Consider the following 26,557-nt stretch of genomic DNA (forward strand, 5'->3'; position numbering starts at 1 on the left):
TGTTCCAAGCGCTAGCCAGGACAGAAAGAGTCTTGTCACACCGCTTACGCCAGGAGCTTCTGGGAGCCTGAGTGACAGGAGAAGGAAACGCTACGGAAAACTAAAGCTTCACTCCAGCGGTTAGTTTTAAAAAATGCAAGGCAGAGAGGGGGATCCCCCCGCCCCCAATGATTTTACTTCTAAGCCCGGTTTAATTTCAAAGAGCGCTTAAAGCAAAACTTACCAAATCCAAGCCCAGCTCCTTAAACTCCCAAATCGAAGGTCGGCTGTCCTCCCGATGTCGAAGCAAAGGCCTTTGGTCTCAAAAACAAAACCTGCCCGCTTGATCTTGGGCAAGGCCTGGGCAGTCAGCGCGGGCTGGACTCGCTGGCTTCCTCGGGGAGCCGAGTGGAGTGGGCAGATGAGAGCGGACCCAATCAGGGGCTCGGGCGGAGGGCGGGGGCGCGGCACCCGGGAGGCTCTCCCACGGCGCGGGCCGCTGGCGCGAGTTTCCTGCACCTCTTGGCGTCGTGAGTCATTGCGAAGCCCAGCCTGGCTTGCCCCTCCGCCGCCACCCCGCGTGGTGGTGATGATGTGCTGCTGTTGATGGATAGGTCCCACCGGATTCAGTTCCAATGGGTGCAAGACCACTCCAGGAAGTGCTTCCCGGCGCCTCGGTAGTTAATTGAGGACATATCCTCAGATGATCAACTGTGAGCCAGAATCCACATGAGTGTCTTCTTGGAGCTGTTTTTCTTGCTTACAGTACTTAATGCACACCTCTAGACAAAAATCAGAAGAATGTAAATTTCTACGGAAGGAGAGGGTAACTAAATCCTTTATTGTTTGGTTTCTCATTCCTCAGATGTTCAAGCCGTCTTATAGAACAAACATCACTTAGCAAACATCATCATTTAATATTATCGTTAATATTTTGAACAACTTTGTAATTGTACAGATTTCTGAACATGAGAGGAAACCAAAGATTAACCCACCTCAAGTAAATTAAAAGCCTTGCATTTCTTACTGTACAAGGAATAAGACAGGTAATGAGTTCAAAGCAGATTACTGAATCCGAGTTTGAAATTGTAATTACAGTATTGTACCTGTTATTTCAAACTAAGTTTTCCAGATGGTTTATAGCTGCTTTCTGTAAGCCCTTTAGCTTATTTTGAGCCATACAATTCTTTTTAATATATATATATATTACCCATAGAGAGAATGACTCAGCACTGCTATTATCCACTCAGATATTATAGTGCCATATGCATGTCAGAACACAGACAAATATTTATATAATGTGATTTGTAAGGGGGTCACTGACAGGGACCCATAAGAAAACTGACTCATTGTTAGTGCTGTGCAAATCACCTCCCTTCTTTACAAACGCAAAATAAAATCCCGACAGTAATTTCAGATACATTCTTCCCATCTGTCATATGTGTATGTCATATTTATGGGCAAATGTTCAATTACCTTTATATTCCTTTCAGGCCATGTGGAGCCAGGCCCACATAGGTCCATGTGTTAGCCCAAGAGCCTTCCACATGCACAAACACGGAGGACTGTTCCACAAGAAATACAAAGTAATCAGAACATTGATATATACATGCAAATCACATATTCATATCATCCTATATGGAAATAGATGCCCCAGACAGGTAAATAATTTCCAATGTAAGTCAGGAGACTGATGAGAGGATGTGTGTGGCTTTTGTTGGGAGGGGGGGCGGGGAGAGGGGGTGGGTGAAAGATGAGGATGAACAGAGTGGCCCAGAACGTCTGCCCGGCTGCCCACTGTACACACCACACAGGGAAGGGGGGAACAGTCCGGGAGGCTCCTTTGTTCATGTGGGAGGATTTCCTACCCCAGGCTGGCTCCCCATCCCACCCCAGAGGGGGAGAAAGAGAATGATAGGCTTGATGGATAAGAACAGAGCACTCAATTTATTTAATTGGGAGGAAGTACATGAAAAATTGGAAATTAATTAGAAATAAGATTAGATGATAGTAGTGACGCTGATTTAACCGTCTCAAAGAAGGAAGACAGCGTCGCCCTGCCCTCTTTATCCACAATCGCTGCTGGTGAACAAAAACCACTATGATCGGGAATTTGCTTCCCAGAGCACCAGAGAACAACAGGAAGTACTGGAAAAAATGAGAGGAATTGCAATTTGCATGTTCGATTTAGAAAGAATAAGATAAGGCAGAGAAAGAGCAGAGGAGAAACAGATGTGGGAGACAGGACCAGAGAATAAGGCAGAAGGGCATGTCTCACAACTTGTTGGGAAAGAAGACTTGAACCCCAAGTACAAGAGAATCTAGGGAGCAAGAGACCCGAAAAAGAAGCATGCATTACTGAAATAATGGAGAAGCAGTTTTGATGGCTGACCAGCTTAGCTAAGCCTAACCCCACGGGAGCACTGAGCCAGGCTTGACAGGTTCAGGTAATTTGCACTTTCTGGACTCTGTTACGTAGGAGATGTCCTCACAGGCCCTGTCCTACTCAGACACACCACAGGCTGTGTTCTAAAATGGTGAGTGTTCATGCAAGGCCTGAGCTGCGAGAGGGATGGGCTGGAATCCTGACCTTCCTGCCGGCCACAGGATCTGGGCAAGTGACCCACCTCTGTACGCCGCACGGCCATTCCTGCCTGGAAGGGTGCAGTGAGGACTGACTGCAACAACAATGACGTGCGTGAAGGGCCGAGCACGGCAATCCTCAGGGGCTGTGTGGACACTGTCAGCCTCATGCCACCTTGGCTGCAGAAAACGCCTCTCACTGGTGAGCTGGCAGAGGCGCCTTCATGCTGCAGCCCATCATCATGGCTGCAGAAGGACCTGCTGTGTTTCACGTCTCTGTTAATGCAGCATCGCCCCTTCACATAACGCACCATCTCTGGCTGCCTCCTCCTGTGCTGCCCGCCAGCCACTCCACCCAGTCCTTCTGGCTGGGCTTTCCTCCCACACCTGCTCCTTGGTGGTCTCGTCCGTGACCTTTATCCATGACTTGTTTTTCTATAGATTCTGAGCTCCACACGTGAATGTCTTCACTTACATGTGTCACAAAAGTCCTATCTTGACACGTCTAAAATGCATGAACTGAACACGTGTTTGTGAAACGCTGACTGGATGGGACTTGACTGTCCCGAGGGCCAGAATCCTCTTCTTCTCACCAGCGGGCCCAGCCCAGGGCGTTGCGTGTCAGTAACAGTTGGCACTGTGTCGCTGTGTAAATTGTCTGTGGATCCGTTCCCTGCTCTTCTGAGAGGCCTCAGACCTCTTGAGCGGGGAGCCCACGTCCTGCTCATCTCCAGTTCCCACGAAGAATCCCTCACAGGTTCTGCACAGGGTGGACATCTGCACAGGGTGGACACGTATGTACTGACGGTTGGTTGAGTTGAATGTGTGCTGAACGCTCCAACAGTCATCACATATTCAAACTTCCCTTCCAGGAAGCCCGTCTACAGGACAATGGCCCCAGTGTGCTCCTCCCTGATGCCAGCAGCCCCAACGCTGACACACCGAGGCATTCGCCCCCCCCTCCCCCCCCACAGTCTTGCCTCTGCTCCTGTGGTTTGGCACATTCCGCATCCTCCCTCCATTCCAGGGCTTGGCCGCTGGATGAAGCCACACAGGTACACCTGGAACGGGAAGATGCAGGGAGCCCAGGACACACAGAGGCACTCACTGCAGGCCATTCTCAGACCCCACTGTCTTCCTTTCTCTCCTCTGCACGGGGCAGGGGCCTGCTGCACCGATCATCTCCTAATCACACCCAGGGCCTCTCTATGTGCCCATCTAACCTCAGCGGGGGCCCCGCATGGACAGGGGCGGCTTCGGAGAGGAGGTCCTGGAGGCTGGGTCCCTCTTTGGTCCAGTAGAGCTGTGCTGTGGATGGGGCGGCCTCGCTGGGGGAGGGGTGGGGAGAGAGGACTGGGGTGGAGCGAGGCTGGCACAGGTCTCCCTCCAGGCTGCACATGCCCAGGCAGCCCCAGTGGCAGTGGCCTGGGCCCACTCCCTGACAGTGGTTCTGCCGGCATTTCTCTCCCCTCCCCACGTGCAGATCAGACACACACCTCACACTCCCAGGGCCATCAGGGTTCTGGGAAAGTTTCCAGGGGCTGCCTCTAACTCCATCTCCCGCCTCCTACTCAGGAGGGCACGGCCAACTTGAGTGAACAATGACATCTGTGCAGGGACGATCTTGAATGTTGTCTGACGCTTATATTTTAAAAGACAGTTGGTATCAGCCTTGCCAGCTCTCTAAACTGAGTACAATGATTTGGGTCCTGTGATGGGGCTGTACTGAGAAAACAAGAACATTACAGCAGGTGCCCAGGAAATCGTACTGACTATGACATGGAGTCTGCAGGCCTGGCCCAGATGCAACCATTTGTGTTTTACACTTAAGTTTGGTTGTGCTGATATTTTAAGGACAACTTAAAATAGAATTCCCTGTTTTCCTTTTCTTAATAGTTAAAAATTTCTAACTGTTCATTGCCTGCTTATGAAGCCTATATGGTTCAAACCCCACTCAAACCAGACAGTTATAGGCCTACCTGGGGTTTATATTGAGTTAATTATTTAAAACGTGGGGTCCCTCGGCCTGGCCTCCGGGCATTGGTCAAAACTGGTTCTCCGACATTCCCCGAAGGGTCCCAGATTGTGAGAGGGCGGTTCTTGGGTGATGCACCCCTAATCGGGCTCCCTCCTCTCTGGTTCTAGGTGCGTCACCCAAGAACTGCAGCTGCCAAGTCACGGCAGCTTGGCAGCTCCTGCATTGAGCGTCTGCCCCCTGGTGGTCATTACGCGTCATAGCTAACAGTTGGCTGGTCGAAAGGTCGGGTTGTTGCTTAGGCTTTTATATAAGCAGACCATCATTCGTTAAGAGTTAGAAATAGTTTTACTGTACTGAGATTTTTGTTTCATGTAACAGTCCTTCTAAGAAGGCAACTCTAAAGTCCTTGATAAATCATTTGATCTGAAACAATATATTTCATCATGACTCAGTCTTGGTTGATCTGATGACCAAGGTCATAAAACCAAATATTAAACATTTTTCTATTTGAACCTGCAGGTACGGGGTTAAGGAATGCTGGAAAGAGAGAGCAATATTTCTGAGAGATATGTTCTATTATAGTAAGTAAACAAACCTCTTGGGAGGAAAGGGATTAATAGAATAAGAAGCTATATGCAGGGGAGATAAAGATACAAATAGGTCTGCAAAAAAAAAAAAAAGGTATACAGGGCAGAGAAAGCAGTGTGGCTCTTCCCAAGGTTTTTTATCTTTGACTATTTTATACATTTTTCTGTCTTTGGAATTTTCCTTTTTTTTTTTTTTTTTCAATAGACTTCTTTTTATTTGCATGAAGTGGAAGCTTATTAACTGTTTCACAATTTCTTTTCTTTACTGAAGATTACTGAATAATTTGGATACTCCTGATGGAGTTAGTACCAGTAGTACCCTTTCCTATGAACTGAATGGATAATGGTTTTCATCTCAGCAGTATTCCATGAATTTCCTTGGTGTACCAGCAATTTCTCGCACATCTTGTTATGTTTGGATTGAAGATGTGCCTGTGGACCATGGCTCTGAGACTTCAGACTAATTCCCTGAATCCTAAACGTGAACACACAGGGCCTGAGCCAGTTTCCCCCACCATCCCACTTGTGTCCTTCCTGTCACTGACAGAGCTATGCTGCAGAATATTGGGTGCTGCGTTAGTGGACTGACATTCGCCCTTGGCATATCAGTTCCCCTGCCGCTGGTTTTAAAGCTAGAAAGCCTATACTTGAACTCTTGCTGGCAATGCCTAGCCAGCAGTTTGATCTCAATCAAATCGCTTACTGCTGTGAGTCTTAATTTCCTCCTCTGTGAAATGAGAATAACAATTAGTACCTACTATTACTCACAGAACTGGTGTCTGTCTGTTCCTGAAATCTATCATTCATCCATTCCATACATTTATTGGGAATTTACCTGCTTGGAAGTCATGGGACAAGGATGAATAAGATAGGACATCTGTCCTGGATGAGCTCTTTATCAGGTGTTGGATGGCTCAAGGAATATAACCAACACATTGAAAAAGACACCTTACTTCACACCCAATGGGCTGGCTATTATTTAAAAAATGGAAAAATAGTAAGTGTTAATGAGGATGTGGAGACATTAGAATCCTGGTGCACTGATGGTAGCCACTACAAAATGGTACAACTGCTTTGGAAAACAGTATGGTGGTTTCTCAAAAAGTTAAAAATAGAAATACCATGTGATCCAGCAAGACCATTTTGGGGCCTATATTCCAAAGAATTGAAAGCAGGGACTCAAGCAGAGGCTTGCACAGCAATGATCATAGCAGCATTATTTGCAATAGACAAAAGGTGGAAGCAACCCAAGCATCCACCAACAGATGAGTGGGTAAAAACAACAGTGGTATATATAAATAATGAAATATAGCCTTAACAAAGATGAAGTTTTGACACATACTACAACATGAATGAACCCTGAAAATATTATGCTATGTCAAATAAGTCAGACATAAAAGGACAAATGTTGTGTGACTAGAATAGGCAAATTCCGCGAGACAGAAAGTAGAATAGAGGTTACCAGGGGATGGGGGCAGGGAGGAATGGGGCGGTTAGTGTTCAATGATTACAAACTTGCAGTTTGGGATGATGGAAATGTCCTGGTAATGGTTACACCACACTGTGAGTGTACTTGGTACCATTGAATTGTACACTTAAAAATTGTTTAAATGGTTAAGTTTTGTGTCATATATATTTTTGCAACAATTAAAAAAAACCTTTATAATGCCTAACATGTTACACAAATGCAGGATTGTTAACTTGAATTAGATTAATGAGATTGTGTTTATAATCAACCCCTCTTTTTTAAAAAATGAAATATGCATGAAATTACTTTGTCATTCTTTATTATGTGATACTGAAGAGCAAGCATCCACCGGATAAACTTTAATAATAATTTATTTATACCCCGTCCTCTTCCAAAAACAATTTGAGGTAATTACATCAGAGTAATGAGATAAAATCTAATTAACGTAAGACAAAATAAAGAAACAGATACAAAAGTGGAAAAGCGTGAACAGCTATTGAGCAAAACTGTTAGCCTTCCAGGAACCAGGGAATTGTTCATATTCATCAGACCTTTTATAAATGCTTAAAATATCATTGGCTTCAGCATGATCATTGTATGAGTCAGTGCAATGATTTTCAACCTTTTTCTTCTCGTGCTACACATAAATTACTAAAATTCTGCAGCACACCAAAAAATATCTTTTTTGCCAGTCTGACGAAAATAGGTATAATTTTGATTGATTTACAAGATAATAATAGTAATTACCTACTCTTTGCTTTAAAGTGATTTTTAAAAAAAATCAGTATCTGCCCTAGCTGGTTTGGCTCAGTGGATAGAGCATCAGCCTGCAGACTGAAATGTCCCAGGTTTGATTCTGGTCAAGGACACATGCCCGCATTGTGGGCTCGATCCCCAGTGGGGTTGTGCAGGAGGCAACTGATCAATGATTCTCTCTCATCATTGATGTTTCTCTCTCTCTCTCTCTCTCCCTCCCTTTCTGAAATCAATAAATATATATTTTAAAAAATCAGTATCCATATTTGTATATGAGGATTTCTGGTACCAAAAATGAACCAATCAGACACAATCTTATTATTCGATGTGACCAATACAATATATATTTATGGTCAAAGACAGGTCATTCACACCAGGTGACTATTGGTGACTATTGTATTGACTCTTGTCATTTTTTTATTTGACAATCTGAGGGGAAAAAGGTCAGTGCCCCTGACTAAATAGTCAGGTATTGCATGTTTTCAAAATTCTTGCAGCACACCAGGTGAAAATTGCTGGTCCACATAAAGTGTTCTTTGTTGTTACCATGTACAGTTTGGGGAATTTATTGAAATAGAAGAGGGATGTAAAACTAAGTCTGAACCTATTCTGTGCTTAATGAAACAGGCTTTTGGAGAGATACCTGCCCTGCTGGCCAAATCAACCTCCCACACCTTTCCCCGGGCTCCTGCATCAAGTCTGCGCGGTAGCCTGGCTTGACAGCATCTCCTCCATCTGGGCTCACCCTGCCCCCATGCTCCCCCTCCAGACCCTTGTCCCAGCAGCCTGGTTCCCACAAGGCCCCTGTGTAGCCAGGACTCCTACACATGGAATCCTTCTTCCTGTCTTTATGGCCAAGTCCTCACCTCTTACTAAGGACGGTTCAGATTCCCCGTCTCTGAGACCCCTCCGGACAGGTTGAGTCCCCTTCTCCTTGCACTCTTCTCTGTACCTGCTTGCTCTCTACTCTCTGGTATCTTATCACACTGTCCTGGAGTCATTGGTTTCTTGTCTTTGTCACTAGACTAAGAACGGACTGAGGCCTGGGATTATGATACATTTCTCTAGCCCAAGTGCCTATTATGGTGCCTGGGTCATAGTAGAGAGCCAATAAGTATTTGGATCTAATTATTTTTGCCTGGGAAATAAGGATGAGACTGTAGTACTAAATTCATCTGAAGCTGTTAAAAAAAGTTTTCATGGAAGAAGGAGGATTGAAACAGAGTTTTCAAAAATGATTAGAATTTTCAAGGGAGTATAAAATAATGATAACAGGAATAACTAAAGGAGGAAAAGTGGCTAAAAGGTGTGGATCAGATCAGTATTACTCAATTGAATAGCAGAACATCTGTACTAGAATAATCTGGGGTGTTTGTAAAGTTACAGATTCTACCTGTCACTCCCATCCACCACTCCCCTTTCTGAGTCTGTAGGTCTGGATTTACCTTTAATGCAAGAGTCTTATCTTGTGAATGGAAAGTCTTGAAATACTGGAGGGATTGTTGGCAGTTGTGGGCACTTGAGAGCCATTTTAAGCCTTTAAAGAGGGAGAATGGGGTGCGATGGAAATGGAGCTTTGGGAAGAGCATACATAGACTGGTGGTTTGCGAAACAGATTGATGAGAACGAGTCCTCAGAGGCAAGGATGAGATGCCAGGAGTGCACCAAAGTATTTAAGAAAAGAGGAATGGTGAGTTTGCTCCATATTGGCAGCACCAGAAGTAGAGAAGAAGCATGCTGAGAGATGAAATGATGAGCTTGGTGACAGACTGAATATAAGCGATAATGGAAGGATGGAGTTTGAAATGACAACTGTTTTGGGGACCTTAGGAACATGGCAGACCTACTGATGTGCATTGCTCTTGCTATCTAATGAGTTCTATTTCAAACGTGAGGTGAATGAGGTGTCTGGGAGGCAGCCAAGTGAAGACGTGGCTTGCAAAATGGACTTGGGTATGACCAAAGGTCTGGGAGGAAGATAAGGATGTGGGAGAGCCAAAAGCATGAGGGAAGAGGAAGGAAGCCTGGAAACCTGAGTTCAGACCTTTGGGGAGCAGCAACATTAGACAGGAGGCAGATGAAGCAAGGAAGCAACAGAGAGATGAATAAAGATTGAGTACTAAAGAGAAACCAAAGAAAGAAAAAGGTTTAAGAAGGTGAACATCCATTATGTCAGATGTTCTAGAATTTGAGAAGGATAAGAACAGAACTTCCAAATTTGGCAAAGACAGTAAAAAGTGAACATCTGTAATACTTGCTGATGTGTGTAATGTGACCTATCATCTATAATAATGAAAGTGTAATATGCTAATTAGACCGGACAGCCAAACGACCTTCATTCTGGACATCCTTCTGGACGAAGCCGCGGTAGTGGGGTCTGAGGCAGAGGCAGTTAGGGGCGATCAGGCAGGCAGGTGAGCAGTTAGGAGAGATCAGGCAGGCAGGTGAGTGGTTAGGGGCGACCAGGTAGGCAGGCAGAGTGATTAGGGGCAATCAGGCAGGCAGGCAGGCAGATGAGCGGTTAGGAGCCAGCAGTCCCAGATTGCAAGAGGGATGCCCAACTGCCAGTTTAGGCCTGATCCCAAAGGATAGGGCCTAAACTGGCATTCAGACATCCCCCAAGGAGTCCTGGATTGCGAGAGGGTGCAGGCCAGGCTGAGGGACCCCCCCACTCCCATGCACGAATTTCGTGCACCAGGCCTCTAGTATTAGTATAAATAAAAATTGATGACAAATTGTGTTTACAATTAATGAGCAAAAATATACTTCTGACAAACTGGTTCTCAAAAGGATACTCTTCTATTGAAGAGCCGGGACATTGGGGAAGGCCAGTAAGAGGCAGAGAGGATTAGGAGCTAGGGTTAAAAGGGGGAAAGATTAGGATGCATGGACAAAGAGAAACTTACCAGGAAATCCTAACATGTACGTACTTTAATGATCTTGCTTACCAAATAAGATTGCATTCATTATTTTAAAAGGTTCTATTCTTGCCCCGTGGTTATGGTATCATCTGAGACAAACATGAGGTGTCATGTGGAATGGAACCAGATAGCCAAAGCTCTGGTTCCATATTTTAAGGTAGCATAAAACAAACCATCATGCCTCCATTTATTCCCTAATGTCCAAGGTGGGAGGTGGGGACAGATCCCCCTTTTAAATGTAAAACAAAGAGCCCGAATGTGCAGGAGTGTAGAGTGCATTAGTGCCGGCTGATCAGGCAGGTCAGCCCCACCTCTGGGTAGATATCCATCAGGACATAATTGCTTGAGGTGTTTAAAGGTTTTTAAATTACTTGAGAAATCCCAGTGTTTTCTGTTCTTCATCTACATATGTATACTTGGTGACTTTGGGTGTTTAATCCTTGAGTCTTTTTCTATGAACAAAGATATGTGCTTTGAATAATAAAGCAGGCAATCATCAGGTAGAATCATAAAATTTCTCCCATTCTATCCTCATTTGAAAGGAAAACAAAGGAGAGGAAAGGAAAAAGAATGTCTAACAGTGACCCGAGGGTTATTCTTATTTTTAATTTGAACTGAAATGTAGGTGGCCAGTGTTCAGGGGACTTCTTATCACTGGAGTTTTATCCATTGCACTCACACAAGTAAAAAGAAGTAGTGACCCAGCCAGCATGGCTCTGTGGTTGAGCATCGACCTATGAACCAGGAGGTCACAGTTCAATTCCTGGTCAGGGCACAGGCCCAGGTTGTGGGCTTGATCCCCAGTGTGGGGTGGACAGGAGGCAGCCAATCAATAATTCTTTCTCATCATTGATGTTTCTATCTCTTTCTCTTCCTCTCCTTTCTTTGAAATCAATAATAAAATAAAACAAAAAAAGAATAAAATAAAGTAGCTGGATGCGATCCATGGACTGTTCTCCAAACTATAACCTGGGATATAACCTGACGAGGGATTTTTTTTTTCTTCAGTTGTGATTATTTTTTTGTGTCAAATTCTTAAAAGCTCCTAAGAGTCTCTAAGTTCTTACATAACTGTCGGGCAATAACTTGGATTTCTGCTCACCACCTAGTTATTTCTACCTTTGGACTTCATTTAATCACCAATTCATCCTTAAACGGACTTGCCAAGTCGCTTAAGCCCAGTGCTTCATGGGGGCATAAGAGGCTGGCTGTACTCTGGTTTTCCATGAATGCTTCACTGTTGCTGTGGTTCTACTTGATGTCATAGCTCATAGAAATAGATGGGTATCAAGACCTATGTTTCCTTCTGACAATCATTTCAGGATGATTTATAAAAAGCAAAGAAACCTCTTATTCAGTGACTGTTTGTTAAGTATGATCTTAAAGTAACTTTTTTGGTAGTCTTTCTCCTTGAAATCGTATCCTCTGTCAGTGACTATCCTTCATCAGTCTTGTCTTATAACAAGCTTTTATAAATAGATACAAAGATTGTCATTTTAAAAATAACTGTTGAGCTCTAAAATACGTAAATTGTAGGATTTATATATAGCCTTCAAATAGGGTTTACATATCATTACCTCTAGTAACACTCATTTTTAAAGTGCCATGTAAGCCATTCCTTCAATTTTAAAAGCAGTGTTTAAAGTTTTTTAATCAAATATTGTAAAAAAGTGTAGAGTAAGATGAAGAAATTCTCCTTCCCTGTTTTTCAGCTTTCAGTACCACTCTCCCAAAGCAATCACTACTGACAGTGTCTTAAGTTTCTTTGTATGAATTTTCTAAGCATATATACTTTTACATATATGTATGTGTATACACTCATTTTTATACAAATTGCACACTATCCATACTTTTCTGCATCTTGTTTTTTTAAATTCACTTAAGATGATTGTCAGATCAGCATTATTCAATTGACTTCGTTCTTTTAAAAACTGCATGGCATTTCATCATAGGTATGCACCATAACTGATTGATGAGCATTTAAGTAATTTCCCACATATATCTGGTTGTTGCTACCATGCTATTGTTCTCATAACAAACAATACACATTCTTAAAAGTGGAATTACTGAGTCAAGGAGCTCGCGTTTCGATTTGACGAGCTATTTCTAAGTTATTGCGCACCTATTTACACTCCCGCCAGTACTGTCTGAGAGTGTTTCCACACCCTCATCTATCGGTCTTCCTTTGAAATTTGAAATTTCTGCCATTTTAGTAGTTGAAAATTATTACTTCTTTTTACTATGTCTTTGTTAGGTTCGTGTGCACTGAGCGTTTTCTTTCTTTTTTCTTTTTTTTTTTTTTTTTTACATAAGACTAATAGCTATTTGTATATTTGTGTGGATTTCCTAAATTATGTTCTTTGTCTCTTGCCATGTCCATTTTATGAAAGGAGAGGAAACCATTCACTAGGCTAGGTTACCGTTTAATAGATAACCGCCGACAGTTCACAGGAAACCATAAGTGTGCATACTCTCCTCATGAACACTTGTACAAACACTGACTGACTCACTGGAGGCCTGAGAGAAAGCCTGGAAGGGAAGTGTGGCCTCCCAGCCTGAGAAGAGAGAGAAAACCGTCTGTCTAGAGGTAGATGTGGGAGTCCAGCCTCACTCCATTAGTGTTCTATTGCTGCATAAAATATGGCCAGAAACTTAGCAGCTCCGCTCACAGTTTCCCTGGGACAGGAGTCCGGGCATAGCATGACTGGCTTTTTGCCCAGGTCCCACAGATTAAAATCAAGCCATTTGCTGGCTGTGTCCAGTGTCCTAGGTTCACGCCATTGTATTTGCAACTCAGTTCCTTGCAACCCTAGGACTCAAGTCTCTGTTTCCATGCTATCCATCAGCTGGAGGCCACACCCAGCTCCTAGAGGCTGCCTCTGCTCCTGGCCACACGTCCCCTCCAAAGCCAGCAAAGGAGAATATCCCTTATGTCACCTCCTCATGCTTCCAATCTCTCTACTTCTAGACCCAGATCTAGAGATTTTATGGGATGTGGTCAGCTGATTTGGAACAAATCAGAATGGCAAAATCGCATCTTAGCAGCACCTAAATTAGTGTTTGATTGACTGACTGGGAGAAGGTGTGTGTATAGCAGGGTCCAGGTATCTTGCAGATCATCTTAGAATTTTGCCGACCTCACTCCCCACCTTCTTTCCTCCAGGGAAGCAGACGGAGCTCAAGTCATTTGGCTGAGGAAATCAAACCCCCTGAAACATCGAATGCCAGAAGAAGGGGGCATAACTGGCATCTATCTAACCCGGTGCACAAAATACACCCAAGTGGGTGAAAGATCCAAGTGAGCGATGAAACAGAAGAAAGCTAGAGATAAAATATAGAAAACCACACGTACAACATAGGGGTCAGGCAAACTCTCCTGACCAAGGATCCAAACCAGGCATTTCCTACTCCACCATCTGCCCTCTTGACCCCCACACTGTAGCCCACCGAGGACAAGTCAATCGCTAGCTGCACACACGGGTTTTGAATCTTCCAACCTTGCCATTTCCTCTGACGTCAGTCTGATCAGAGTGTGGTTTTGTGAGCTGTTGGCCTTGGGTAGTCCATAGAACAGAATGAATTGACTAAGTAAGTGAGCCACTAAGAGGAAGTATTGATGAGCATTATTCTAAAAGAATCCTAAAACATTGTTCCTCCCCCCTCTCTTCCATCTTTCCACCTGCTGCTGTGATTCAGGTGCCTTATACGTGACTTGCTTGAGACTGAAAAGGTTTATATAAAAGAAATGAAGAGCATAATTGATGTAAGTAGATTGGGGAGGGGGATGTTAAACATGTATTCAAATTGAAGAAATGTTGTTACACAGAGAATCAAAATAGTTGCCATGTGTCTCTCGAATTCCCCCCAGGGTTTTAGGTCTTATAATATTGCAAGTGTTTTTCCAGCTGGAACAAGCACATTCTTATGACTATTGATCCATGTAACTAAATACCTTTTAAAGGATTGTGCCACTTTATACTGATTCTGGTACTGCTCAATCAGGTTCACCATATGCTTGCCAAAAAGTGGATATGGTCATTGACATGTTTTTGATAATTTAATAAGAGAGAATTGTTTCTCATTGTTTTAAGTAGCACATTTTTCTTACTAGTGAAGGGCATAATCTTGAGGAATAAGTTATATGTACAAAATTATAATATAATTTTTTTACCATAAAATATCAGAAAACCAAATATCCTTTTAAAAAGGGAAGGAATGGTTAATCAAGTCTAACATACATGCTAATTATTTTGTAACAGTTAAATAATAATGAAATATTATTCAACTGTTATAATTATTTTGAATAATTTGTAGCAACACTGAAAAATGCTTATAAGATTACATTAGAAACCATGTAGAAATTTACAAGCAGACTTTAAAATATATATGGCAAAACAATACAATTTATTTATATATGGTGATTATAACGATATAAAATAAGCTTCTAAAAGTCATGCAGGAAATATAAAATGATAGTAATTGCAACAGATCATAAAATGATAGGTAAGTTTTTAAAAATATATTTGTTCTTCTTATAAAAATGCCTTTTTTTATCATTCCCAATAAACCATCTTCTTCTGAAGATGGACCGATGAGGAAAATAATATCAAAAGAATTGGATGAAATGGCTTTCAGGAGATATGTGTTCTATATTCCCCAGTTATTTTATTAAAGTTGTATTCCCTGGAGTAGCTAATTCGGATCATCTTTCATATGTTCTACCTTGTGTGCACCTCTGCAGGGATATATCACTCCAATGGATTATATTTGGCTGAAGCATCTGATTCCAGACGTTCTTCAGAATAACAAGGACTTTCTCTTTGGGAATATTAGAGAACTTCACGAATTTCATGACAGGTACATAATAATTCAAATTATCAGGAAAAATGGAAAGTAAGAGAAGGCTGGAAATCAGACTGATGGAATTTGGCCATGGAAGTACTTAGATAGTTTCAGGCTTACGCAAGTAGTCCGGAATCAGTGGGTTGGGATGGGATGTGAGGGAGGGGAGAAGTGCCACAAGATCCAGGGGGAAGAGGGAAAGGACATTAATGAAGCCTGAACTAGGTGTCGGCATCAATGTTGTATTTGTGCGGGTGTTCTTTTGCAAATTTATCTATTTTTGCATCAGCATTTATTGAGCACCTGTTGGGTGTCAGACACTGTGTTCCGCTTGGGGAATACAAAGATGACCATACCTATTATCAAAGGGTAGTGCTGGGACCTAGGGTGTTAGAAAATGCTAACCGGTCAAACACGTTGTCCTTTCAGCCCAGGGCACTTTAAAGGCCGAGTTCTACAGAAATAGAGGACAAAGGGACTTTGGAAATTATTTTCCAACCCTTGCATTTTACAGATGAGTAAACCTCACTTTACTCACTAGAACGACTCCAAAATTACACATCTAATTGCCGGAAGGGAAAAGAACCTTGGTTGTTTCCTAACCACATCTTATGTCTATTGGACTGTTGTCAAAACCGAAATGGAAATCTCATTTCTGATACTTTCCCTGGGAAGTTATGTGGCCTCTCTTAACCTCGGGTTTATGAAACCCTTTCTTGCAAGGGTTGATGGAAGATTAAATGAGATATTGTTTGTGAAGCATTCAGCTTATGCCTCACAGGAAGCTCACGGTGATAGCAGTGGAGGCAGCAGCAACAGCAGCCGTTCTTATTAACGTTAATGGGTGGCAGGAGGCATCCGTGCATCCCGTCTACAGTGGCTCGTGCTTAGAAATACCAGGGAATTTAATGTGGTTGGTTGAGGGAATCCTACCAATGTCACAGAAGACACTTTTTTTCTTCCAAGTCAGTGTGTTGAAGATGAATCAAGAGCAACAAAGTTCAGAAAACAACATTTCCCTAGGCACCTCTTAAAACCTTATATGATTTTACTTTAAAAATATTTGTAATGCATGTAAATGTCATTTAAAAAGCATTATTATACTTCTCCACCTCCCTAGGACTTTTCTAAAAGAATTGGAAAAGTGCACTGAGAATCCTGAACTTCTGGCTCGTTGCTTTCTTAAGAGAGTAAGTCTGTGTTCCTAAACAATCAGAATAACCTTGTGATTCAAGTCAGCCCTTAATTTTCTGTGTAGGTGGCAAGGGCTAATGGCAACGCCAATGGTCTGAAAACACATCTGCCTTTGGAATGTGAAGCGGAAGTCCCTTGCACAACTGCACGCGGTGTGAGACATGTCCAGTTTGACTGAGCTCACTCATAGGTGGGGGCCACTTATAAGCCTGGTTTCCGGCAAAGCCCAGTGAAATGAAAGACTGGCCCCCAGGCAACCCAAAGCAGCTGATCCTGAATAACTCCGCATGACTAATCTAACTCCTTTAGGACCAGAATCACACTTACATGCCTCACTAGTTGTATTAGTACTCTCAAGAGAAGTAGTACTGGCGTTAAACTGAAAATCCCTGAAAATGTATTGACTTCCATTTGATATTTTATAGCGTAGAGGGTGGTTAGATAATGTTAACTCTACGGCCTCTCTGACATATAGCATCCAATTTGTGAATTTCCTGTTCTACAACAACATACATCTGACGACCCCCGCTTCCAACCGCACAGAACCTCTTCCCATCAGGCTTCTCCACCCCTGCTTTGGGCAAGAAATAGGCTGTTTGGGCCAGTGGTGCTTCCTGGGTGCTGGCATCCACATGTTCCCCTCCCCATAGGAGGACTGCAGATGATCCTGCTGCCCTCAGCTTCCTAAATCTTTCCCATTTCTTCTCTCCTAGCCATTCTTTTCCATCTCTTCCTTGTTTTTATTTTTTGTGAGTCTGAGACAACTGATCAAAGAACTTCCAAATTTTTAAGCAACCCAAATTATGACTAATGAGTTTAAGAGAAATACTTGTGTAAACTGAGAGCAATTAAACAAGAATCCCTAGGTTTCAAGGTATTGGACATCGTGGAAAAACAGAGCTTTCAACCCCCAGAGCTCCTAACCAGCTTAGAAGGCCCCTCCCTCCATGGCCCTGCATGCGCTTTCCAAACATCAAGTGCTGGAATTCCAGGTAGCACACTAAAAACAGTTTTGTATTCAATCTCATTATTTCCTTTTCAAATTATTTTTACAGCATATTAGTGTTTTTTCTTACTTTGCAACTTTGCACTTATCAAGTCACCAATGTGAAATCTAGTTTCATAGTTTAGGAATATTTTATAAATGCTTATATCATTACTAGAGGCCTGGTGCACTACATTCGAGCACTGGACGGGGTGGATTCCTCAGCCTGGCCTGCACCCTTTAGCAGTCGGGCATCCTTAGCACTGCCTTCCTGCCACCGCCGCTGCACTTGCCAGCCATCAGCCCGGCTTGTGGCTAAGGGAGCACACTGACCACCAGGGGGCAGCTCCTGCATTGAGAGTCTGCCCCCTGGTGGTCACTGCGCATCATAGTGACTGGTTGATTGGTCAATTTGCATATTACCTTTTTATTATATAGGATTGCAAAGTCATTTACATTTTTTGAGTGAGAAAGGGACCAAATTCCTATGGGGGAAAAATGGGTGTAATCACATAAAAATTGTCTAAGTATGAGGAAATAGTCAGGGAGTTTCCAACTAAACATCTTTTCTTGGATGAATTCCTCTCCTACAGTTATACAAGCTTTTTATAGTCCTTCATGTTGGGAGACACCTTAGAAATCATTAACCCAGACCGCAAACTCTGTATATAATCCTACATGATTAATGATGTTGGAGATAAAATTCAGGTAGTAAATTCTTATCTTAAAACCACAATTATCTAATCTTTGAGAATCTTTAAGGGTATTTGCTACTGCCTGTGAAAGACTTGTATTTGTTAGCCAATAAGGTGGGCCTATCATCCTTTATTTACTACTAGTGGCCCAGTGCACGAATTCGTGCACATTGACAGGAAATTAATTAGAAGAAATATTTTAATATTGCTATTTGCCCTTTCTCTATAATAGAAGTATCAGAGATGAAAGAAAATTAGTAAAATGTACATGAAAATAATATATAAATTGATTAATAAAAACCAATAACAACATGATATAACAACAAATATTTTCCATGAAATTTTACTGTCAGAATCTTCGTTTACCATTAAATTTTTTTAAATATGCCAGGTATTCTGGAAAATTTATATAATTTGGACAAACTATGCCTTTGCTACAACATCGAGTAAATTTTCTATCAGATGGTTTTTTATCAGAGAAATTTAGGGATAGGCAAAATTGACATGTAACAATCATTCCACCACAACTGTGTTCGATAATTGCATCTTCATTTACCTCATTTTTGCTATGAAGGCAGTTTCTACCAGTATTGGTAGTACTTGTTGATAAATGTTCTTCAGACATATTCTGTCTATGACATCAGTTTCTTTCAGCTTCAGAGGTATGTTATGCCAATAGTTGTTCTTCTGACATATTCTGTCTACGACGTTGCTTTCTTTTGGCTTCAGAGGTACATTGTAGCAATAGTTGGTCTTCAGACATATTCTGTTGACAATTTCAGCTTCAGAATGTCAACAAAAATGTGATGTCATAGAACCGGGTGGAGGGGAGCTATGGGGGGAAAAAGGAGAAACAATTGTAATAATCTGAACAATAAAGATTTATTAAATTAAGAAAAAAGACAGAGTTGCTATAGTTCTTGTAGTGAAATGACCACTTACAATCCGTTGGGAGAGGGGAAGAGATACAGAAATGGAACTCACTCACCAGAGCCGTGTGATTAGAGAAGAAGAGACAGCATTGACATTGTGAGGGGAAGAGAGCCCACGTGCATGTGAAGGACATCACCAACTGGCCTTTAGCAGAAAGAGAGGGACATGAAATCTGAAAGGAAGAAACCACGTGGGCTTCTCTGCCAGAGAGGCCTGGGTCTGTGGCAAGCACAGCGCCCATGGACCAGACTCTCCTGATGGAGCAAAGCTGCAGCTGGCTTCATTGGCGTAGGGTGTCCTTCCCATCTGGGATATTGGCAGATGTGTGTCCGCCTCATGCTCTCAAGGTCACGCAAGCACTTGGATCGCCGCTGGTCTCTAGCTCTGAGATAGTTAAGTACCTTTTCCTTCTCGAATCTTGTGCTGCAGGTTGAAAGCGATGACTGAGGCAGAGCTTGTCACTTTGGGGCTTGCCCACACGACTTAGATCTGTGTGGTTTTGTCTGAATGGTCACATTTTCCTGCTGGGGTGTTTCTCTCTGTTGTTTTTTCATGGTTTGTTTTTCTTTTCCTAGAATTGGAGTCATGATTATGGTAGATAGGAGAGGGTGTTCCGTTTTACCACTCAGTAAACACCTTCTTGTGGCGGGGGAGGGAGTACTCTTTAGGGGAGACACTGGTATTTTGAATAAAAAGCAGAGGAGAAACAACACAGATCAAGACTGACTCCTGTTGATGAATCTCCTGTAACTGCTCCCACAGCTCTTTGTTCCGATCTGTATTTAGTACGTATGGTTGTTTATTGCCCCCATTCCCTCCATCACACACTCACTCCAACGCAAGGCCACTTGACTGTGCATCCCCAGCTTCTCACGCATTGAAAAATCCAGGCTTGTTGGATGAATAAATAAACTGTATTGTCCTGTCCACTTACTGAAAAATACTACCTGATTAATGTGTTTGAATTTTTTTCCCACTCAGAAAGAAGATCTTCAGATATATTTTAAATACCATAAGAATCTGCCCCGAGCTCGGGCAATCTGGCAAGAATGTCAAGACTGCGCCTACTTTGGGGTAATGTTGAGATTACAAGGTCTCCCACAAATTGTTCTCTCTGAACAATGTTTATGTGCATCAAAAAATTTTAATATATTTTTAATATATTTTTATTGTTGATAGTATTATAGATATCTCCCATTTTCTCCCCTTCTCCCCCTGCCTCCCAGCCCCTATCCACCCCACCCTTGGGTCTTCACTACCCTATTGCCCATGTCCATGGGCTATGAATATAAGTATATAAGTTCTTTTGTTTCTTTCTTCTTGTTCCCCCAACCCCACATCCAGGTACGTCAATCTGTTCCATGCCTCCATGCTCGGGGTCTTATTTTGTTGGTCAATTCATTTTGTTTATTATGCACCAAATTTTTAAAGCTATCAAAAGTACGAACTGGGCAGAGGAATTTGGCACTGGGACTTAAGTTTATTAAAAGTCTCTTCTATGTTGAAGTCGTACATTGGAAGTTTGGGTGCTGTCCTGGGTCTCTGTGAGCAGGTCTGCGAGAAGCCTGGTGCAGAAACCAGAGTCCTCTTCTATGGTGGTTTTGAAAACAGAATTAAATCCAAAAGATTAGACATTGGGACTCTCTTGAATGATATCATAAGCCATCATGTATCCTACAGACTCACATGACCTCAATGGACCCCACCACGCCCCACCTCAAAGACAGGCTGCCTCCTGTGTAGAAGGCCCTGAAGTGCCCCAGTCTTCCAGGGGCTTGCCTTCTAACAGAAATAAATGGCCCTGCTTCCCTAGTTGCCTATAAAAATACCAGCCAAGTTGTCCCCTTCTCCCTTCCTTTCACTTCACTCGCTGCTCCTGAAGGACTGAGCACCTCAGTAGCATTAGGAAACTGGTCAGCACAGCTGCCCCTCTCCTCCATGAAGAGCCCGCTCTTTTCTTGTATTTAAATGCCGCCACCTTTGTTCTCTGTGTGTGTTGTTTGTTTTGTTTGATGTTGTTTCTGTTTGTTTTTGAAAGGTATGCCAGCGCCAATTGGATCACAATCTCCCTCTTTTCAAGTATCTTGGAGGCCCAAGCCAGAGACTTACAAAATACCAGATGCTATTGAAGGTAAAGCCAAAGAGACAGTGCTTTTCTGTGTTGGGAAAACAGATGAATGCACTGAAGTGATCACGTGGAGAGTGGTGACTTTGTCTTCCGAGGTAAAATTTCTGTCCTTGGAGCTTTTTCTGTCCTCCGAGTCTAACTCGGCCCTCCTCAATGAGGGGTAAGACCAAGGAATCATAGAGCTCAAAGGGACCTGGCAGCCTTCCCACACATATTTTTTACTTAATCCCGCCATCAGATGTGTCAGACAGGCTCTGGAGTATGAAGAAACTGAGGCTCATGGAGGTTAAGCTGTGTCCAATATTCCGCTCTCAGGAAAAGTTAGCTCCTTCACCTTTGCCCCGACAGCCCCAGCCTAGGCTGCCCTGGCTTTGTTGCTACCAACTGGGATTACTGGACCTCTTAGGCCTAGGTCTTCTCATAGTGCGTGTGGATACCAGAGCCTCCTCCTCATTGCGGAAAGCAGTGAGTGATGCGTGCAGAGAGCTCGCCCAGCTCTGAGCCCCGTGAAGCTCCGTGACAGGGAGCGCTGTTTGATACCTGGAGATGTCACGCCAGTGTGGGAATGAGGATGATGGCTCACTGCCTCCCAACATGAGTAGTATCTGTGAGCGAGTAATGCTACAGCATCCTCTTAGGGCAGTGGTCGGCAAACCGCGGCTCGAGAGCCACACGCGGCTCTTTGGCCCCTTGAGTGTTCTAACGCCACTTCTTCAAAATAGACTCGCCCAGGCCGAAAACCGACTTCTGCGCATGGGCCACAAAGTTTCAATCGCACTGTACTTGCGCGCCCGCACGTGGTATTTTGTGGAAGAGCCACACTCAAGGGGCCAAAGAGCCACATGTGGCTCTCGAGCCACGGTTTGCCGACCACTGTCTTAGGTGCCTCACATGCCTCTGACTGTCCCATTCTTACTCTGGTCATGAAGTCCTACCACTGGGCCCAGGGCGGAGGGGGCGGGACCTAAGGGAGGCTGGGGAAGAGGGGGGCTTCACTCCCAGGCCTGGCTGCATCCGGGACTGAGGGCTCCAGCGTTCCCTCTGAAGCGATGTTGACACAATAGCTAAGTTCCATTTGCAGAGGATCGTGGGGCACAGTGGCCAGAAGCACAGAGTCGGGAGTCAGACATCCTGGGTGTGGATCGGGTTCTGACAGCTGTGTGAACTCAGGCAGGTTCCTAACTGCTCTCAGTCTCAGGCTCCTCCCCTGTAAAAAAGAAGGTAGTAATGATACTTACCTGGTATGCTTTTTGGACTCATTAAAGGAGGGAATACATGTTAAAAATACTTAGAAGATTTTGTTAGCTTTATTGAGGAAACAAGAGACGGAATCATTATAAAATCTTCCTTGGGGGTCTGTGCAAAACCACGGGAGGCGAGTCAGGGCCGGCCAGTTTTTCCCATGGAGGAGCCTGCTGGATGCCCGGAAACACATGTTTAAACCGCTGGCAGGCCTATGAAGAAAGGAAGACCTTTGTGGTTGTCTCCGTCCTGAGGAACTGAGCTCATTCTGCAGCTTCTTTGAAAGAGCATGGGTGTTGGGCTGACTGCCTCGTGGCTTTGAAAGGATTGTAGAATCCTGGTGTGGGAGAGCTGTTCTAAGTATAAAAGAAAGGGGAAGGAATGACGGATTATACCATGAAGGACAGACACATGAAAAAATGGGGAAAATATATATTAGCAAGAGATGTGACCAATGGTTATCATGCTTAATAATGAGCTCATAGAAATTAATAACGAAGAAATAAAAAAGGAATATCTATGAAACGCTTACTATCTTATCTGAGATGTTATAAAAATTAATATTCATTACCAAGAGTTTTTTTAGTACATAATGTCTAATGAGTCAAGGCAAGTTAATTAAACAATCTATACTAATAAATGGGTAATATGCAAATTGGTCACGACACCCTCACAATAACAACCTAATAGCAGGCTGCGTGGAGTGACAAGGCTGGCAGGGGGGTTAGCGAGGGACAACCAAACAACTGACCAGCAGGCTGCGTGGGGTGACCAGGCCAGCAGGGGGGCAGTGAGGGGTGACCAGGCAGGCAGAGGGGGGCAGTGAGGGGCAACCAGGCCAGCAGGGTGGGCATTTGGGGGCAACCAGGCCAGCAGGGGCATCACTAGGGGGCGACCAGGCTGGCAGGGGGGACAGTTGGGGGTGATGAGGCAGGCAGGCAGGTGAGCAGTTAGGAGCCAGCAGTCCCGGATTGTGAGAGGGATGTCCAACTGCCAGTTTTGGCCCGATTTCTCCCCCTGTGCACGAATTTTGTGCACTGGGCCTCTAGTATTAATATATTATTATCAGCATACATTACTATCAGCAACAGGAACTCCCTTTCATTGAACTCATGATTTCTATCAAACAGGCTGTGATGGATGGAAACTACCAAATTGGTTTTTTTTAATCCTCACCCAAGGACATTTTTATTTTCATTGATTCCAGAGAGGAAGGGAGAGAGGGAAAGAGAGAGAAACACCGATCAGTTGCTTCCCATACACACTTCGACCAGGGATCCAACCCAAAACCTGTGTATGTGACCTAACAGGGAATTAAACCCACAACCCTTCAGTGTGTGGGATGATGCTCTAATCATTGAGAAACACTGGCCAGGACTGGAAACTATCAAGTTCAATGTAGAGAATTTTTCTTCCCTGGATTTTGTTAAATTAAGATATGGTTTGCAAAATGGTGCAATATTTGTTTACTATAAGTTTTGCTTATTACAAAGTTTTTCTAGAATAGGTACTCATGCTGATTTCTTGTATAAACTAACTCATATCATAAGAGCAAAATTAATTTTTCTTTTTTTAAATTTTAAATAGGCTACTATTTAAAGAAATAATGGGGAGAGGTGGGTAAATGTTACAAAAGTTCAGCTATAAGATGAATAGGCTTTGAGGATCTAATGTAAAACATGAAGTTTGATAACACTGTATTGTGTAACTGAAATTTGCAAACAGAGTAGACTTAACTGTTCTGTCTCACACATACAAATAATAACTGTGTGAAGTGAGATGGGTGTGTTAATTAACTAGAGAGGGGGAATCCTTTCACAATGTATACGTGTATCAAATCATCATGATGTACACTTTACATATCTAACAGTTTTATGTGGCAGGTATACCTCAATAAAAAATAAATTAATAATAAAAAATGAACGAAGGACATGGGCATTTTACAAAAGAAGAAATGTTTAGTAGCAAACATTTTTTGAAAGTTCTACCTCACTAATTATCTGAGAAATTCAAACTAAAAAGCAGTGAGGTAGGATTGACCTGTTAATTCAATTGTCAAACATTCTGATTAAATGGCTGGTGAGCAAGGTTTTATAAGTGGCTGGTGGGCACATAGTCCTTCTCTAAGGAACTTGAAAATATGCATCAAAACTCTTAACATTGACAATTCCACTTCTAGGAAGTTATCTTTAGGAAAAACTACAGAACCAAAATATTTAACAATAGAGAAGACGAATCAATTACAATTTATGTATAGGACACAACACTGACACAATCAAAACCATGTTTTCAAAAGTATATAATGTCATGAGAAAATAAACATTCATGATATGCTGTTGAGTGAGAAAAAGCAGGCTACATAAGAATGTGGCTAATAAGATTTTATTTGTGCAAAGAACACTGTGCCAGATAGATAATTCATTCCTTCCCTCTTACTTGTGACAGACAGACAAATTTGCATACATTCTCAGTTACTTTAGCATTTGTCTGGAGATTGTTTGCACAGTACATTTAGTTGGCATTCTACTTTTTGATTTTCACTAAGGCTTTTGGGTTAATGCAGGGTCTGCTGGATTTTGAGTCTCGTGAGGATTTGGAGATAGACTCAGGTGATCTAGAAGGAGGTTCGGCTAAGGTACTGGATGCTAAATATTGTTTTATATTACTGTTAATGGTGTTTGCCCAAGGGTGGCGGGATTTATGGCGATTTTGTTTTCCTTGCTTAAGATCTCCATTGTTTAAGTCTTGTAAAATTGTATGTATTTCATAACTCATAGTCAGGAAGAAACAAAATAATTAAAGGCAATTTCAAAGTGGAGATTTGTAGCAGGATAAATGGTATTGTATTTTCTTCCTTTCACACAAAAATGTTTTAACAGGAATACAAACAGGAATGTGTAAAATGCATACATAAAAGACTGAACATAAATGTGGTAAAATCTCTACTGTGGTTTTCCTGCACGGTATGATTATGAATGATTTATATTTCTTTCTTTGTCTATCTAATTTGTATACATTGTGTCCCATTCCTCTCCAAATGTGTGTGTGTGTGTGTGTGCGCGCGCGCACGTGTGTGTGTGTGTGTGTGTGTGTGTGTGTGTGTATGCTAAGAGAGACAGCCAAGGTTCCCTTGAAGGAAATGGTAGCCAACCAGATTGGGAAGAAATTTGTGGCTTAGAAGTGGCCTTTCTTTTAAATTTCCTATTAAATACTCCTGTTTTAACAAGAGAAACCCGAGGCATGTGTCTCAAAGTTATTTTCATGCCTTCTCTGCTCAGAATGTGTGTGGGGGACCCCTTGAAATTAGAAGCTCAAGACACAGGTAATGATTTTACAGTCTGGAGCTAAGGGAGCTGGCCTGAGGGAGAAGGGCTTAGCAATGTTTGTAAGGCTTTTTCTGAGCCCTACATTACCAAAGCAAAACGAGGAAGGAGAAAGATAAGAGCAGTTGAGTCTCCAAAGTTGCGTTTTACATGTTGAGTAGAGGATGCTGCCGAGTGTAAGAACTTTCAACCCTTTGCTGATGTTATTGTAAGGTCAGGTGAGTCTGCTGTCTTTCCCCAGGACCAGAGCATGTTTATTACGAAGGAGAAGGTAAGACTCCTGGGCAGGTCATTCAGTGGAGGCAGCATGATCTGCTCCACTCATCAGCCCTGTCACTCATGTTTCTGCTCTAACAATGCTACTCCCTGCTGCTTCTGCAGAGGTTAAGGAAATACACCACCCTTCGCTGACATCATGCAGTAGGGGACAAAAAGAGGTGGGGCTCTATGGGGCAGCAAAAAAGCCATCTGTTCTTGTAGAAATTGATGTGTTTAAAAAATGGGAGAAACCAAAATCTTTTTGTTTGCATTCACTAGATAACATCAATATGTTATGTAAGTAGTGGGGAGTAAGATACTGAAAACCTAAGCAAAAGCCTTTCCGGCTGTAAGAACCATCCCTAGTGTGGCCTAAGTGTCACAGTGCTAACAATGGAAACATTGGTTTCTTGAATTAGCAGTTCAGGCTTTTCCACTTAATGCTGCGTCTTTACGTTTGGGAGGTGCAGACCTCCTTGGTAACTTTAAAGGCAGTAGCGTGTGAGAGGAGGAAGGGCAGAGCTATGGAAATGCAACCCTTACAGCATTTACAGGTAAATCCTTAGTCCACCTCACTGGCAGCCCATTCTTTGTCTCTCTGGGCATTTAAAGCTGTTCTCCTCTGGGAAGGTTTTAAGTATAACTTTACCCATAGGAATAAGGCTTTCACATTCAATATAGGAAT

At 42.9% G+C, this 26,557-nt stretch overlaps 1 protein-coding gene across 7 annotated transcripts in view; it reads left to right on the plus strand.

The window, feature by feature from the left end:
* MCF2L2 (MCF.2 cell line derived transforming sequence-like 2) overlaps window positions 1–26,557 on the plus strand; it is a 204,964-nt gene that overhangs the window by 140,111 nt on the left and 38,296 nt on the right. For 5 of the 7 annotated variants that reach the window (XM_080653993.1, XM_080653996.1, XM_080653999.1 and 2 more), the window contains 6 exons: window positions 13,969–14,035; window positions 15,014–15,129; window positions 16,235–16,304; window positions 19,903–19,995; window positions 20,960–21,052; window positions 24,855–24,926. In XM_080653993.1, coding sequence (XP_080510119.1) covers window positions 13,969–14,035; window positions 15,014–15,129; window positions 16,235–16,304; window positions 19,903–19,995; window positions 20,960–21,052; window positions 24,855–24,926 — 511 coding nt within the window. The remainder of the gene's footprint in view (window positions 1–13,968; window positions 14,036–15,013; window positions 15,130–16,234; window positions 16,305–19,902; window positions 19,996–20,959; window positions 21,053–24,854; window positions 24,927–26,557) is intronic. The other 2 variants (XM_080653995.1, XM_080653997.1) reach the window with 1 other exon arrangement.

Source organism: Plecotus auritus (genome assembly GCF_963455305.1).
Source record: "Plecotus auritus genome assembly, chromosome: 2".
Lineage (NCBI taxonomy): Eukaryota > Metazoa > Chordata > Mammalia > Chiroptera > Vespertilionidae > Plecotus > Plecotus auritus.